The sequence below is a fragment of the Canis lupus genome, chromosome 19, assembly GCF_048164855.1.
Source record: "Canis lupus baileyi chromosome 19, mCanLup2.hap1, whole genome shotgun sequence".
Lineage (NCBI taxonomy): Eukaryota > Metazoa > Chordata > Mammalia > Carnivora > Canidae > Canis > Canis lupus.
In genome coordinates this window covers 52,358,657-52,376,207 of record NC_132856.1, presented here as the reverse complement: position 1 = coordinate 52,376,207, position 17,551 = coordinate 52,358,657, and the positions used below count along the sequence as shown (strand labels likewise).

General features: G+C 57.6%; 1 protein-coding gene and 1 long non-coding RNA gene across 5 annotated transcripts in view; both read left to right on the top strand.

The window, feature by feature from the left end:
• PDE4A (phosphodiesterase 4A) overlaps positions 1–17,551 on the top strand; it is a 46,760-nt gene that overhangs the window by 292 nt on the left and 28,917 nt on the right. Inside the window, exon 2 of one of the 4 annotated variants that reach the window (XM_072787298.1) lies at positions 421–620. In XM_072787298.1, the coding sequence (XP_072643399.1) occupies positions 421–620 (200 nt within the window). Of the gene's footprint in view, positions 1–420; positions 621–3,516; positions 3,876–14,772; positions 15,024–16,194; positions 16,469–17,551 lie in introns of those variants that run through there. The other 3 variants (XM_072787297.1, XM_072787299.1, XM_072787300.1) reach the window with 3 other exon arrangements.
• On the top strand, positions 6,907–13,046 carry LOC140610832 (uncharacterized). The gene is made up of 2 exons (XR_012012318.1): positions 6,907–12,806; positions 12,928–13,046. It is a non-coding gene; the product is annotated as an uncharacterized lncRNA (long non-coding RNA).

Sequence of the window (17,551 nt, the reverse complement as noted above, 5' to 3'; positions counted from 1 at the left end):
GGATTGTAGGGTGAGGAGGGGTGCTGGGGGTAAGGTCTTGAGGGCCTGGGGGGAGGGGCACAGGCCATAAGGCCAGGAGGGGCCTCCTAGACGTGCAGGGTGACAATGTGTTAGAGGGTTCCACAGTGAGGCACAGACTGTACAGGCATGAGGGCCCAGAGCCCCAGGGCCAGAACATCAAAAGGGAGCCCTATAAGAATTAATGGCTGAGAAGGGACACCCCTCAGATGTAAGGGATGAAAAGCGCCCCTTGTGGGAGGGATCACCGAGTGGCTAAGATGTGAAGGGAACACAAGGAGGTTATATCCCCATCAGTCACTTTCTCAAGTGGCTAAGAAAGGGTGTTACTGGAGGGAGGGCCTCAGGGCCGCCTGGTCAGGCCATGCCCCCATCCAGTCCTTGGTCCTTGTCCCTCCTCAGAGGCCGTGGGAGACCCCCGAGCCCACCAGTGCCAACATGCTGGGGGCTGACCTCCGACGCCCTCGTCGTCGCCTTTCCACGGGGCCCGGGCTGGGCTGGGCGGACACGGAGCCCTCGGACCCTGGGGTCCCTCTGCCGCCAAGGCCCACCACGCTGCCACTGCTGGTCCCTCCTCGGATTTCCATCACCAAAGCAGACAGGTAGGCAGGAGGGGACGAGGCTCGGGGGTGGGGTGGAGATTCAGGGCCAGCGGGGATTGTGTCCAGCCACCAGCCCTTTCCGCGCTCCAGGCCCCTGGCCTTTCCCAAAAACCAGCCGAAACTTCTGGAGCCTTGTGGGTCAAGCTGTAACATCCCTTCCCCCAGGCTCCCCTTGCAGCCTCTAGGAATCCCTTCTTCCATTTTGCAGCCTCCTGAGTCAGCAAGAGGCAGGATTGTGGAAAGGGTTTCAGCCCTACAGTCCCCTGCCATGTCCTCACAATCAGACAGCTGGGACAGGTTAGGGAGTCGGTCTCCTACCAGGCAGCTGTGTGCCTCTATCTCCCCTCCTGGGAAGATCCACTTCCTCCCCCACCTTAGAGGGGATGGTGAGACCCTACAGGAGAGCTGGACTGGCAATTTTCTTTCTCTTGGGGGTAGATGGAAGAGATACGTGGGGGCTCCAGCTTGGCACACTTTCTTGCTCTTTCTCATTTGGGGTCCTCTGAGCCCCCATCTTGGTCGGAGGGTGAGTTCGAAAGCTGGACAGCTGAGCTTGCCCTGGCTGCTGGCCAGGCTCCTGCCCGCACTGCCCTCCTCAGGTCCCTGCTCTATGCAGCCTCAATCTTCCTATCCCCTCACCTACTCAATTGGAGGTCTCCAGGGTCTCTGCTTGGGTCTTGGGATAATGCTTCATTTCCAGATGGGGAAAGGAAGTGACTGCCATTCCCCCCTCCCTCGGTCTAATGTATCTCCCTCCAACTCCCCCTCCCCCCAAATCCTTCTACCCTCTTCCAGGTTCAGGTCCAGCCTGGCCTATCCCGGATTCAGACCAGAGTTCCAAACACCAGCCCTAGCCCACAGCCTTGCGGCCCTCTTCTGCAAACCGCCCCACCCCCACCCCGCTGTGGTCCACCCCTCTCTCCTCCGCCCCCCCATCCCTTGTTACCCACCCTGAGCTGCGGCCAATCCTATAGTCTCCACCTTCCCCCAGGAATTTGGTCCAGTCCAGGACCCTCAAATGATCTGGGTGGGCGGGGGAGGGGGAATCGCAGTCCTTGCCAATCCCCTAGAAACCGTTTTGAGTCTATACTGCGGGGGGAGGCAGAGGGTCCCCGAGAGAAGTGGGAGACACAGCTCTGGCTTCTGGGATACCCCGCGGCTGCTAATGCGGGGCCGGTTCTTGCTCCGCGTTCGCCCACGCCCGGAGCCCCCTCGGGCGGGGAGAAAAGCGGCTGTGGGGGTTGGAAACGGCCGCTTTTTTTTTTTTTTTTTATAACAACAGTGCTGGGGGTGCGGGAGGGAGGAGGGCGGTGGCAGACGGCACGGCCTGCCCTGGGGAGTCCGTGGAGGGGGCGCGCGGGGGCGGGGACCTGGTTCCGGGGACGCGCATCAGAGCCGTTTAGAGTCCGAGCGCGCGTCGGCCCCGGGGGTGGGGCGCCCCGGCGATCGCGCTCCCAAAGCCCGGCCACCGCCAGGGCTCCGTCGCGGCCGGGGCGGCAGAGATGGGGGGAGGGTGGCGCTCGGATCCCGCTCGCTCTCCGCTCGCTCGCTCGGCGCGGCGCTGGGGGAGGCGGGAGCGTGAGTCACGGCGACTCCCGATTTAGGTGCCGGAAGGGGGGCTCTGCTGGCGGGGGCCGCGGGGAGGAGGCGCGGCTGTTTACTCGCCTGAAAAGGGCATGGGGGTGCATCCCGCGGCTGCCGGAGACCTGCCTCAGTTTACCTCCTGCGGAAGCGCTCTGCAAGAGGCAGCGACGCACAGAGCGGTGGGCGGCAGCCGCGGTGTCCTCCTGGAGCCACACGGGAACCAAAGGGACACACCCCAGAAACACCCCAAAGCGGCCCTCAAGCCGACCACACACACACACACACACACACACACACACCAACACATACAGACTCCCTCAGACACCACAGTCAAACAGCCAAATTGCCTGCACAACTCCGCAAGCGCGGACCGACCACAATACACACCCAAACGCGTGGGTACACATGCACAGCCCCAGGCCGCCAGAACAGACCCCACAGCGGCGCACACCCTCCAAACAAGCAGCACACGTGCGCACACATCCTTCACCCACAGACACACAGATACACACACAGCGAAATCCAGAGAAACAGGCAGACCGCAGCAGCCAACCACGTGCGCGCACACACTTCCAGCCGACACCAAAAACACAGACAACCCTCGGAAGGGGCCACGTGCGCGCACATCCCGCCCTGGGCACGCGCCATCACCACCCTCCGACCCACCAACAGGAGAATCCCCGAACGTCGCCGCTGCCAGCCGCAGAGCCCGCGTCGGCGGCCCCGGGACCACTCCCCACGCGCTCCCCCCGGCCTGAGGCAGCCGCGAGGACACGCCAGCATCGGGCTCCGCCCCCGCCATGATGGACGGACTGACTGACACACCGGCAACCAGTCGGGTGTCTCCTTCCTGATCGGATTAACCGTTTAACTCCTTCTTTCCCGTGCACGCCGCGGCTAGGCAGGGCGCTCCGGAGAGAGCCGAGTTCCGGCGCCCCCTCCCCTCCGGGAGCGGGGCTCTGCGTGGGCGGGAGGGCCCCCCTCCTTGGGTGGCTGCCCCCCACTGGCCCGGACGGAGGAGGAGGAGGGGGGCGGCGCTGACAGAGCGGCGGGCGGGGGGCGGGGAGGGGCGGGACGGGGCGGGGGAGCCGGGGCTGGCGCGGAGCGGGGTGCCGAGCGCGGAGAGCGCTGCCGGGCGCCGAGCGGAGCGCCAGCCGCCGACAGAAAGCCGCGGCGCCCGGCCCCGGGGGCGATCGGCCCGTAGCGCCCCCGGGTCTGTCCCCGGGGCGCCATGGCCCCACCGAGGCCGGGCGCACCCGCGGGCCCTCGGGCGCGTCGGCTAGCGCGCCGCTGAGCAGGGTGAAGCTCGGAGAGGCCGGGGCCCCCCGGGGCGCAGGAGGGGGTCGGCGCCATGGAGCCCCCGGCCGCCCCCTCGGAGAGGAGCCTGTCTCTGTCTCTGCCTGGGCCCCGGGAGGGCCAGGCCACCCTGAAGCCGCCCCCCCAGCACCTGTGGCGGCAGCCGCGGACCCCCATTCGTATCCAGCAGCGCGGCTACTCCGACAGCGCGGAGCGCGCAGAGCCCGAGCGGCCGCCACACCGGCCCATAGAGCGCGCCGACGCCGTGGACACCGGCGACCGGCCCGGCCTGCGCACTTCCCGCATGTCCTGGCCCTCGTCCTTCCACGGTACCGGCACCGGCAGCGGCGGCGCGAGCGGAGGCAGCTGCAGGCGGTAAGACTCCGGGCTGCAGACGCGCGTGGAGCGGATAGGCGCGCAGAGAGGACGCAACTCGCCCCGCTGACCGCAGGGGGCGCTGCGCTGCGGGTGGAGTCCGAGTGACTGGCGGGGGTGTGGAGGTGGGGGGAGTTCTACCGTGGGGGCGTCCGGGACGCGACCCTGGTGGCTCCTTGTGTACGAGCACCCTTCCCACTGAAGCTGGTCCTGGGATCAACTTAGGGGGCGCCATGCTGCGTGTTGTATTAACGGCGGCTTGGTTGAGGGCTGCGGCTTTGGGAGTCTGTACCATAGTTGTTGACAGCGCAGGGTACTTGAAGGGACTTTCCCGGGGGCACTGTACTGGCAGCTGGATTCACTATGTTTGTCGACGACCTCGAGGGCACTGTCGGTGGTGCCTCCTAGGTTCACGATGTTTCCTCCAGGCCGAAGGGCTCTTGGAGTTCTTCTAGGGAAAGGAGGACTGTATGGGGGGGGGGGGATGGAAGACTCACGCTTGAGCAGCTCGGGTCAGAAATCTAGGGGGAGCCTCTTCAGGGAGCACTGAGGTCTGTGTGCTGGGTTGGGGCTCCCTCTGTGGGCAGGAGTGTTAGGGTTCAGTAGCTGCCCAGAGGGAGGTAACAGTGCCCAGAGGGTGCACAGTCCTCACACAGGGTAAGGGAATCCCTGCCTCTAGGAGCAGACAGTGTTAGTGAGGGGTGGTGTTGGACTGGCTCTGATGGCATCCTCTCACTGACCTGGGTTGGCTCCCGCTGTTGGGGTAGACTAGCTGTGTCTGCCTTAGCTACATGCTCTGCCTGGGTTTCTGGGGTCCTGTGACTGTGACATGGGATTATGTGTGCTCCAGGGACAGTGATTATGGCAGTGGAACCATATGTGCTTCTGAGACAGTGATTGTGGCAGCATGACTGTGTGCTTCAGGACAGTGTAGTTGTGACACAGTGTAGGCTTCCAGGACAGTAATCATGACAATATGACTTGTGTATTGAAGGGCCACAGGAATTGTGACAATATGACCGTGTGAGCACCCAGCACCATGATTATGTGACTGTGCTTCCGGGACAACGATTGTGACAGTGACTGCGTGTGCTCTTGAGGCACTGATTGTGACAGTATGTACTCCTGGAAGGCAGTGATGGTGGCTCTGTGATGTGTACATTCTGGGACAGTGGTCATGTCAGCGGTACTGTCTGTGCTCCCAGGGATGCTGATAGAGACACTGGCGTGCTCTCAGCTGCCTCTGTTCCCTGTATCCGGGAGTCGTCTGACTTCTGGGGTGTGCTCCTGGCTGCCTGGTGTACTGTCCTCTAACCACCCCATGTTTCTCGTTACAGATCTGCTCCAGTGTTGCTTGGGGGTCTGTGTGTGCTCTGGTGACATGTGTGACTGAGAGCTTTGACTTTGTGCTTTGTCTGACCCCCATGGGTGCCCCTCTGCTTGGGATGTCGCTAAGACGATCAGATTCCGGCCTCTCACTCCCGGAGTTCCCCCTCTAGGCTGTGATCCTACAGTCCTTGCTCTCTCTAGGGGTTTCTAGCCAGCCCTACGACCTCACAAACCACTCCCACCCACTCCCCAGCTCCAGCCTCAGCCCCCAGGCAGGAAGCATGTGCCGGGGCCCAAAACACACGGCCTGCTATCTCCCAGAGGGAACTGGAGAGAAGCTGAAGAAAAACAAAAGCTGGAATCAACAGGAAATGCCAAGACCGGGGGCTGCGCCAAACTGGCTCAGGTCACTGTCCTAAGAGACCAATGAAGGAGTGGGGTACTGCGGGGAGGAGCTGGGCCTGCTTCCTTTTAAAGGCCTCAGGGACTCCCCCTGCCTTGGTCTTTGGGGTGCTGACTCCCTGGGGACAGTGGCTGAGTGGTAATAATCATCATTATCTTAGTGGTATCCATCTTCTAATGGCTCACTCTCAGGCTCCCCTCATCTTGGGTTTCCAGTGCCTCAGGAGGTATTCCTGTTGGACAGACTGGGGCCCAGAGGAGCAAGACACCCCTCCTTCATGCCCAAGCTCACACAAGCAGGAGATGGCAAAGCTGAGATCCCAACACCCGGCTATCTGATGCCTGGGGTCCTGGCACATGTCTTGCCCTCTTCTTGCCTCAGTTTCCCCATCTGTAAAGTGGGGCTGTTGGCACTGCTCTGTTGCCCGCAGCAGAGGTGGTGGTGGTGGTGGTGGTGGTGGTGGTGGTGTGTGTGTTTGTGAGTTCTGTGAGATTGGGGATGTGTGTAAAGGGCTTAACACAGTGAGTGCTCAGTAGATAGTCACTCAGGGACCTGGACTCAGGAGAGGAGGTGGGGCTTGCATAGACCCTGCTCCTCCACGGTGGGAAGAAAAAAACGGAACCTCAACCACATCCCTTCAGGGCTCAGGTTTCTGTTTCACTGTGGGCCTGTGTAGCCTCCAGGGGCTTCGTCGGGAGGGAAGGCATGGGTGCCAGCGTCCTCCCCCCACCCTTAGACAGAAGGAGGAAGGGGGAACTGAGAGGCCTCCAGTGGGAACCTTGCTGCTTAGAATGGGCTTTCTGCCAGCCTGTTTCTCCAGAAAGGGGGTTCTCTGAGTGCACACAGGGCGTTCCAATGCTACCCACGTTGCAGTTCCTGCAGCCACCAAAAAGGGGATCCAGACAGCCCTAGACTTGAGTCACAGGAACCCCCAGAGAGAGGGCACTGCCCTCCATCTGAGATGGCATCCACAACCCCCCTCCAGACCTGGGGATGTATGAGCCTGTGCTCCTGGCGCCCTGCGGGGCTGAGTCACGGCACCACAACGATCTGTCAAGAGGCAGATGGAGCTGGAGGAAGAGAAAGAGTGCGATGGTAGTGGGGGCGGGGGGGGGGGCTTGCCTGAATTGGGGGCGGGGCCAACGTACCAGCCTCTACCCCCCACCCCCAACCCCGCCCCGTGCCCCTCTGTCTCCGCAAAGTCTTCCCGCCCGGGGAGGCGCCGCGGGACCCCAGGAAGGGGCGGAGGCCGCCGAACTGGGGTCTGTCTCTGGCCGGTGGCCTGTGTCTCCACTCGGGTCCGCGCCTCCCCTCCTCTCTGGCTCTCGCGTATCCCTGGCCTTGCCCTGGGAGCGGGTCCCTCCGCGCGCCCCTCCCTCCGCGCGCCCTCTGCTGGGGGACGAGAAAGGCACAGGCTGTGTGCGCCTTCCGAGTGCGGACCCGCCTGGGCGGGACTCCAGTCCTCGAGCGGGGCACAGTCGCCGCCGCCACTGCCGGGCGCCCCGGGTTATTATTTCCTGCTTATCGAGCGCCTCGGAGAGTGGGCGCCAGGCCGGCCGGCCGCAGGCTGCGGGGGAGGCCCCGGCCCTCCCCGGGCGGGACCAGGCGGCTCTCCCCGTCCAGCCGAGCGCAGTGGAGACGGCCGCCTGGCGGACGCAGAGCAGCTTGGCGGAGAAGTTGCGCACGCGGAGTTCCCGGCTCACCTCCGCGCTCCTGGCTGCCGCTGCCCCTGTCCCTGCCAGGGCCTCGCAACACCGACCCGCGTGCTCACCCCCAGCGTCTCTGGCTCGCTATTCCTGCCGAGGAAACAGAAGTGACTTGCCCAAGGTCGCACAGCGAGTTGGGGTTAAAACCCAGGTCTCCTGGACTCCAGATGGGTGGGTGAGAATCAGGTTGTAGCCCTGCCCCCTGACTCGCTGTGGGACTAGGAGCCCACCATCATGCCCCCCTGGGCCTCAGTGTTCTTACTAAACCCGCGTGCATAAGATCTGCCCGCCCCCCGGGCTGTGGTAAGGCTCAGATGGCTGACGTTGGGGCCGGGCAGCCAGGAGCTGGTGTTTGGAGAACTGCGCTTCTGCAAAGTGCATCTCTCTGACGTCGTCGGCAGACAAAAGGGGGGTGTCCTCCAAACCACAATCCTGGGCTCTGGCTGCCAGGGCACACCCCTCCTTCCTTCACTAGTCAGATTGACTGGCAGGCTCCTCTGAGTTGGAGGTAGGGCTTTGGTGCTGGGGGACAGGGTGAGGACAGAGTTTGGGGGGGCATCTGAGCCCACTATCTTCACTCCTGAGTAAGAGCTCCAATCCAGCCTTGGCCCTTGACTTGCTGTGGGCCCTGAGGAAAGGATTTGCCTACCTGAGCCTTTGATTTTGATTCCACGGGCAGTGATTGAGCCTCTTCAGGCTGTGGCAAGGAATGAGACAGACCCACAGTCCCTGCTGTCCTGGAGTTCTCAAGCTAGTAGATGAGGAAGAAATAACAAGTAAAGGCATGTGATAATTCTGGTGACACATGGGACAGGAAGAAAAGAGGGACCCTGAGGTCAAGGAAGGGCTCTCTGAAGAGGTGAAATTTTAGTACAGACCTAAATGAAGTAACATCAGATGCGAAGTGAGCCTAAGGGAAGACGGTGACAAGCAGAGGGAACAGCCAGTTCAAAGGTCCTGGGGTAGGAGCCAATCTGTTATGTTAGGGGAAAAGCAGAGGGGCGGCAAGTGTGGCAGAGGCAGAGTGAGCAAGAGATGAGTGGAAGGAAATGAGGCAGGGAAGTAACAGGGCACTCGCGTAGGGCCTTACAGGCTATGGTCAGCATTGGCTTTAGGCCTTAGGTTATCTCTGCCTTTTTAGGAAAGGACAAAAGTCACTGAGCTGGGAGGAGACTGAACCATGAAGGGCCTGTGTAGCCTAGTGGCTAAAATCCCAGTCTCGGGATCCCTGGGTGGCGCAGCGGTTTAGTGCCTGCCTTTGGCCCAGAGCGCGATCCTGGAGACCTAGGATCGAATCCCACATCGGGCTCCCGGTGCATGGAGCCTGCTTCTCCCTCTGCCTATGTCTCTGCCTCTCTTTCTCTCTCTCTGTGTGTGACTATCATAAATAAATAAAAAAAGATTTAACGATTAAAAAAAAAAAATCCCAGTCTCTGGAGTCAGAGAACTGGACTCATCATCTAGCTCTGCTTTTTCCAGTTTGGGTGACCCTGGCCATGTCATTTCCCCTTCCTGGGCCTCAGGTACCCTGTCTCTGAAACAGGTCAATTCAGAACCTTATTTCCAAATTCTGTCCTGAGGAGTCAGCGAAACAATGGAAGGGAGCCTAAGGGCAGGTAAACAAGAATGCTCTTCCTTTCTGTTTTGTACCTGGACCTAGGGGTCCCAGTGGCCAGTGCAAGGGTCTTAGTGCTTTTAGACCAGGAATTTTCACTTGAAAGTGATTCTGGCCTCCAGGGACATGTGTGACACAATGCCTGAAGACATTTTTTTTGAGAGGATTTTATTTATTTATTTGACACAGAGAGTGAGAGAGCACAAGCAGGGGGGAGCAGCAGAAGGAGATGGAGAAACAGGCTCCCCACTGAGCAGGGGCCCGATGTGCGGCTCCATGTGAGGCTCAATGTGGGGCTCTGTCCCGGGACCCTGGGATCATGACCTAAACCCAAGGCAGACGCTTAACCAACTGAGCCACCCAGGTGCCTCGGCTGGAGACATTTTAATGATTGAGGGGGGGTGCTACTGGCTACTACTGGACAGGATTATCTGGCCTTAAATGTCAGTAGTGCCAAGATTGGGAAACCCTGCATTCCCAACAAGGTGTTATCACCACAAAGGGGCGAAAATTGGTTCTTGGGTGGATGTATGTAGGAAAAATAAAACAACTTACATTTATCTATAAAGCCCCAAATACAAGCAGATATGCAGTACAGGCATACCTCGCCTCTTTACACTTCACAGATTCTGCATTTTTTACAAATTGAAGGCTTGTGGCAACTCTGCGTTGAACAAGTCCATTGGTGCATTTTCCCAATAGCATTTGCTCACTTTGTTTCTGTAGGTCACATTTTGATCATTCTTGCAAGTTTCAAACTTTTTCATCGTTATATTTATTGTGGTCATGTGTGATCAATTTGATGTTACTAGTGTAGTCATTTGGGGGTACCATGAACTGAGCCCATAGCAGTCGGCAAACTAAATAGATGCGTGTCGTTGTGTGTGTGTGTGTGTGTGTGTGTGTGTGTGTTTTGACTGCTCCACCATCCAGCTGCTTCCCAGGTCTCCCTTTCCTTGCGCCTGAGACGCGGCAATATTGAAATTAGGCCAATTAATCACCCTGATGGCCTCTAAGTGTTCAAGTGAAAGGAAGAGTCACACAAGTGTCTTGATTCCAATCAAAAGCCAGATATGATTAAGCTTAATGAAGAAGGTATATTGGAAGCTGAGACAGACCAGAAGCTAGGCCTCTGGTACGTACGGGTTAGCCAGGTTGTGAATGCAAAGGAGAAGTCTTGAAAGAAAATAAGGGTGCCGCTCCAGGGAACACAAGGATGTTAAGAAAGCAAAACAGCGTTATTGCTGATTTGGAGAAAGTTCAAGTGGTCTCGATAGATCAAATGAGCCACAACACTCCCTTAAGCCAAAGCCTAATCCAGAGCAAGGCCCTCACTCTCTTCAGTTCTGTGGAGGCTGAGGGAGGCGAGGAAGCTGCAAACCAGTTTGAAGCTACCGGAGGGTTGATTCGTGAGGTTTAAGGAAAGAAGCCATTTCTATTATATAAAAGCAAAGGTGCTGATGCAGCAGCTGCAGCAAGTTATCCAGAAGCCTGGGCTAAGATAATTAGCGAAGGTGGCTGCCCTAAACACTTTTCAATGTAGTCAAAGCAGCCTTCTATTGGAAGATGCCATCCAGGACTTTCATAGCTAGAGAGGAGAAGTCAGTACCTGGCTTCAGAGCCTCAAAGGACAGGGTTAATGCGGTTAGTGACTTCAAGTTAAAGCTAATGTTCAGTTACCATCCTGAAAATCCCAGGGCCCTTAAGAATTATGCTAAACCTCTCCTGTCTGCTTTGAAAATGGAACAACAGGGCAGCCCTGTTGGCTCAGTGGTTTAGTGCTGCCTTCAGCCCAGGGTGTGATCCTGGAGACCCCGGGATCCAGTCCCACATTGGGCTCCCTGCATGGAGCCTGCTTCTCCCTCTGCCTGTGTCTCTGCCTGTCTCTGTGTCTCTCGTGAATAGATAAAATCTTAAAAAAAAAAAAAAAAGTAAATGGAACAACAAAGCCTGGATGACAGCACCTCTGTGTTTTGGGTTTTTTAAAAAAAATTTTAAAAGATTTTAAATTGATTTATTCACGAGACACACAGAGAGAAAGGCCGAGACACAGGCAGAGGGAGAAGCAGGCTCCCTGCAAGGAGCCTGACGTGGGACTCAATCCCGGACCCCGGAATCACACCCTGAGCCAAGGGCAGCCACCGCTGAGCCACCCAGGTGTCCCAGCACCTCTGTTTAAAACATGGTTTACTGAGTATTTTGAACCCACTATCGAGACTGATTGCTAAGAAAAGAAAGGAAGAAAGAAAGAAAGAAAAAAGAAAGAAAAAAGAAAAGGAAGGAAGGAAGGAAGGAAGGACAAAAGAAAGAAAGAAAGAAAGAAAGAAAGAAAGAAAGAAAGAAAGAAAGAAAGAAAGGAAAGAAAGAGAGAGAAAGGTTCCTTTCAAAATATTACTGCTCACTGATAATACACCTGGCCACTGATGAGCTCTGACAGAGATGTAGTGAGATTAATGTTGTTTTCATGCCTGCTGACACAACATTCATTCTCCAGCCCACGGATTAAGGAGTAATTTTTGACTTTCAAGTCCTATTATTTGAGAAATACATTTCATAAAGCTATAGCTGCTGTGGACAGTGACTCCTCTGATGGATCTGAGCAAAAGGGATCAAACACCTTCCGGAAAGGATTCACCATCCTAAATGCCGTTATGAACATTCTGACTCATGGGAAGAGGTCAAAATGTTGACAAGTACAGGAGTTTGGAAGAAGTGGATCCCAACCCTCATGGATGACTTTGAGGGGTCCCAGACTTCAGGGGAGGAAGCAACTGCACGTGTGGTGGGAACAGCAAGAGGAGTAGAATTAGGAGGTGAGCCTGAAGATGGGTCCCCATTGCTGCAATCTCATGATCAAACTGGAACGGAAGACGAGTGGCTTCTTATGGATGAACCAAGCCTGAGGTTTCTCCAGGTGGAATCTGCTTCTGGTGAAGATGCTGTGAAGATTGTTGAATGATAAGATTTTAGAATATTACATATAGTTGATAAAGCAGTGGCAGAATTTAAGAAGATTCACTTCAATTTTGAAAGAAGTTCCACTGTGGGTAAAATGCTATAGAACAGCATCATACACTATAGAGACCCTGCAAATGCTCCTAAAAGCAAAACTCAATCCATGTGGCAAACTTTATTGTTTTCTTATTTTAAGAGATTACCACAATCACCCTGATCGGTCAGCAACCATCAACATTGGGGCAAGACCCTGCACCAGCAGAGATTATGACTCGCTGAAAGCTCAGATGATGGTCAGCATTTTTTAACAATAAAGGATTTTTAAATTAAGGTATGTACACATTTTTAGACGTAGGGCTATTGCACACTTAGTGTAGACACCAGTGTAGTATAAACATGACTTTTATATGCACTGGGAAACCACAAAATTCATCTGGCTCGCTTAGTTGTGATGTTCACTTTATTGGAATGGTCTGGAGCCAAACCTGCAATATTTCTGAGGTATACCTGTGTATGAGTGGCTGTGACATTTCATAAAGAAGGCTATTTCATAGAGAAGGGACTGTCCAAGCAGGCTATTCCTTGGGGCAGTGTTGGGGATAATGAAATAAAGGGTGGCAAACACTGGTGTAGAGCCTGACTCAGACACTCATTGGCTGTGTGACCTTGAGCAGCTTGTTTCTCTCCAAGACTCAGTTTTCCCATCTGTAAAATGGGGACAACAACATATCACTTTGCAGGTATTTTATGAGGAATAAATGAGATCAGAACTAGAGGTGCTGAATGTCCAGGAGGCATTCTGAAGGCTAGTTGCTGTCATCACCACCATCGTCATCATCTTCCTCATCATCATCATCATCTGTACCCTGTGGCGAGTACAGTGGCTTGCACATTACAAGCTCTCCAAAAAAATGTTTTGTCAGGTAATCATAGCTAACATTCAGGGAATGCTTTACTATCCCCAAATGCTTTGTGAGCCTTTTTTTTTTTCTTTTTTACATGTCCACCCATGAGATGCATAGTATCATTATGCCAATTTTACAGGTGGGAAAACTGAGGCTTAGTGAAATAACTGGCCCAAAGTCAAATGGCTAAGAAGTGCTGGAGGCCTGACTCAAACCTAGGCCAGCTAATTCTGGAGCCCAAGACAAGGGAGCCAACAGGTAGAGAAAGAAAGGTATTTACAGAGGTAGGGCCCTAAAATAGAGATTTGCTCCAATTTTCTTATCTAAAACAAGTTTCTCCCCCTTCCTAACCCCAAAGAGCCACAGGTAGGTTGGGGTAGTCTCTGAAATTATAACCAGCTGGCTAGCTTTGTTCTAGAATCTTCAACTCCTCAGTCTCATTCTTCATCTGTGAAAGGCGGTAATGTGCCCCTCACAGAGTCACACTGGCTGGGTATGCAGTGCCACCCCAGGAGCCCCAGAAAGTCCCTATCGGCCTGTACTGCTCTGCTGAGGGGAGGTCAGCTTCTTGGGGCCACCTCATGAGCTGAGGAGGGCCCCAATTCTAAGATGCCTCAGAGACTAAGGAGTGGCAGGACTGGGGGAACCTTAGGAGTGTCTAGGGGCTGTGAGCACCCTCAGCTTCTAGCGGTGTCTCTGAGTTATAAGGTATGTTTCAGAAGCTGTGAGGGGCATTCTGGAGGTATCCCCAAGAATTGTGGGTTCATCTTGGTTTTGGAAGGTAGCCTAGGAACTGCGGAGGGATCTAGTTGTGCCCTTGGTGCCTATGGGGTATCCTAGGATTTGGGGGGCAGCTACATAGTTATGGGAACAGTCCTTGAGTCCAAAGAACCCCTGAGGTTATTTCAGTGTCTTTGAACTTATGGGGGCACCTCAGGAATACTGTGGAGCCATTTAAGGATTGGGGGACATCCAAGGGACTGTGGAAACGTTCTTAGGATCTGTGAGGGATCCTAGAATTTGGGGGGCACAATTTATGGTCTGCAGGAATACTCTGTGGCTGTGGGAAATTCTTTTTTTTTTTATAAATTTTTTTTTAATTTTTTTTTTATTTATTTATGATAGTCACAGAGAGAGAGAGAGGCAGAGACACAGGCAGAGGGAGAAGCAGGCTCCATGCACCGGGAGCCCGACGTGGGATTCGATCCCGGGTCTCCAGGATCGCGCCCTGGGCCAAAGGCAGGCGCCAAACCGCTGCGCCACCCAGGGATCCGGGCTGTGGGAAATTCTTAGGGGTGCTTTGGGGGTCTCTGCCTGACTCTGGGATGGTGGGGGTGCTCTAGGAGATTTGGGGGACATCTGAAGAAACCTGATGATCCTGGGATCTGAAGGAGTTTCATTTGTGGGTGCATCCTGAGATTCTCGGGGTGACCCTGGGGTTTGTGGGGATATATCAGTAACAATGAGGACACTAGTAGGGGACATTTGGGGGGCTAAGGGATTGTCCCAGAGTCCATGGGGCCTCTCAGAGCACCTCTAGCTTTTGAGGGAAACTCAGGGATTTGGGGTACCTTGGGGTTCTGTGGGGACACCTCAGGGATAGTTGGGACAGTCTCTGGAATCGTGGGGACATCTGAGGGACTTTGGGGACGACACTGAGGTTTGGGAGAGCCACAGCGGTTTGTAAGAGCACCCCAGGGATTTGGGGGACATCCCAGATGTTTGTAGAGACGCTTCCGACGACTGTAGGGACCTCAAGGGGACTGCGGGTGCCCCTGCGGTCATTGGGGCCATTGGGGCGTCCCGCCGCAGCCGCGTGGCGCCCCGGCCCGCTCCGCCCCGGGGGCGGCCCCAGAGCGAAGCCGGAAGGGCCGAGGCGGCCGGCGGGGTGGGGCCCGCGGGCCCCGGGGCTGGGCGGCCGGCCTGCGTGGGCTGCGCGGGGCTGGCGGGCGGCGCTGCTCCCCAGCGCCCGCCGAGGGGGGCCGCGCCCCCTGTGGCCATGGCGCGGCCGCACGGCCTGGGCCGCATCCCCGAACTGCAGCTGGCGGCCTTCCCGGCGGCGGCGGCCGCCGAGGACGAGGCGTTCCTGCCTGAACCCCCGGTCCCGCGCGCACCCCGCCGCCTGCGTTCGCCGCCCTCCTCGCCAGTCTTCTTCGCCATCCCGTCCCCAACTTTCCGCAGGCGTCTTCGGCTTCTCCGCAGCTTCCAGGATTTCGGCCGCCAGGCGTGGGCCGGGTAAGTGCGCGCCCGTGGCGGTGGGTTCGAGTCCCCCCTGACCAGCTGGCGCGGGCCGGGGCTGGGGTTCCTCGCTGGCTCTCCCCAGCCTGACTTCCCCTCCTCCGTCACAGGACGGCGATAAAAATCATCCCTGCCCTCCAGGGTTGCCGTGGAGACATCTGATAGGGCATGCAGTAGGCACTCAATAAACGTTAGGTTCCTCCCACTTCCTGTGCAGACCTAAGGCTGCAGTCAGGCTCTGGAGGGGTGAGGCCAACCTGCCATCCAGGGTGATCTGGGGTCGTGTGTTCAGGTCTGCCGGCCTCAGGCTAACGGCCTGTGAAATGGGGCCAGCGCTGCCACCCCGGGGTTGCCTTGCCAGGAGGCTCGGTGACGTTACTGGGCGCACCGGGCACGGAGGGCAAATGGACTTTCTCTTCCTGGCCAGACCCGGGGTGGGGTGCGGGGGGCTGGAAGCTTGGAGACCACACCCCGTCTCGCTTGGAGACGGAGATCGGAGATCGACAGCCGGGAGGTGGGAGCCGGCCGGGTCTGGGGGCTTCTCCAGGACCAGGGGACGATCCTCTGCTTACCCCCTTAACCCCAACTCTCCGCACGCACTTGTTTGGAACCTGAGTCCAAAGACGTGCCGGGGGAGGGCACTGCGGGGACAGGCTCAGCGTCTGGACCCGGGAAGAGCCTGGGAAGGGGAGAGAAGATGGGGAGGGGTCGGGAGCCCCGCGTGGCCTCGGGGACGGGGTGTGTGTGTGGGGGAATCAGTCCCTCCCAAGTTGCTCCCTGTGTCTCTGTCTCCACTTCTGTCTTTCTTGTCTCTGCCCCTCCCCCTTCCCCGCATCCGTCGTCCCTCCCCCGGGTTTTTGTCACCGGACCCCGAACTAGGCCCCCGCGGGCCAGGCTCTTCCCCCAGGGGCGCGCGGCTCAGAGGGCTCCAGCGGCTCCAGCGGGCCCAGGTTGGCGTCAGAGTGGGGAGGGGGGAGGGCGGGCCCAGAGGCAAGGCGCGGCGGGAGCGGGGGAGAGGGGGGCCGGGGCCAGAGCCCGGGAATCGGGAGCCCGGGGCACACCCCTCCCCGCGCCCCAGGCCCGGAGGGAGGGGGGCAAGCGGGAAGTGTGCTCAGAGTTCCGCAGGAGGCAGGCGCTGGGGACACGGAGACGCCCGAACGCCCGGGGCCGTCCCTGGGGGGGTCACCGGGAGGGCGGGTGTGGAGGCGGCGCTGCCAGTGGCCACAGACACCTCGGGCCTGCGAGCAGCGCGCGCCACACAGCGTGCCGCTGTCCCCATGCTCGCCCCGACGGTCCTTGGCACCCATGCGCTCGGGTACAGCGCCCCGGGCTCGGCCCCGGCCCCCTGACCTGACACTGCCCCCGGCGGGCCCCGAGTCCCTGGTCCACTTCTCCTTCAGCGACGAGGACACCTGTTGGCACCCTCCAGGCAGATCTGTCAGGTGGGTGGCCTGTGGCCAATTCCCTCCTTTGCCATGGAGGGCTCTGGCTGGGGGGAGAGGGTGCCCAGTCTGCCTTGGGGAGTCCCCCGAGTGGCTTCCAGGGTCCGCCTGGAGCCCCACCCCCTTCCCTGGCCCTAACATTCTTGGTGCTGCTGGGGGCTTCCTGCAGGTGATAGCCCTCAAAAGGAGTGCTAGGTCCTGCCCCCTTCTTATTTAAGATGGGATCCCTTCATCCACTTTGTGCCCCTAAACCTGGGTTTCTGGCACTCATCCTGGCAGCAAATATGGGTGTCCAGCGTCACCTGGGCTCCACTCCCAGGCCACCGGCCTGGAGCCAGGTCCCTCTGGCCCTGCTTGTGACTCCAGTCCTACCCACCCCCTCCTGGCTAGTGCTGCCAGGCTGAAAACCAAGCTGGGGTGGAGGAGGGAGGGTAGGTTGGAACTGCTGGAACTCCTGGAGGTTATTTAGAATCAGCTGGACAGTGCTGGAGAAGAAGAGTTCTCAGAATTCTCAGGGTACTCCAGCCTTGTTCCTGCTTCCCTCCACCAGCCCCTTCAGACACCTGGACACACACATAACACAGACACGGACACACACACACGCTACATCCACAGCTACACATGACCGAAACACGGACACACCCACACACAGGGTATTTGGGGTCACCTGGTGTTTACTATGTAAGGCATGGTTCTCTTCGCCGGTGGGGACACAAAGAGAATCTCACAGTTGACTCATGGGTGCAGTGACACACAAGCCACAGAAATGCTGGTTTCACACAGCATCATACACGACACTGCCTGCAGGAACACACTTTCACCTCGGCACACACCCAGGCCTGGTTCCCACCCACACATAGCCACACACAGGAACACACCTCATGCCCACTCAGGAGTCAGGGACGGTCACAGCATATATGCATGGCACACAGGAACACTCTTACAAGGTCGCACAGATTTCACAGACATAGATAGAGACACACAGATCCATGCAGGCACTCATGAACACCCAGACCCCACTGACATACTCGGATGTACAAATCCACACGGAGAGCTATATACACACAGGTACCCCTGAGCACA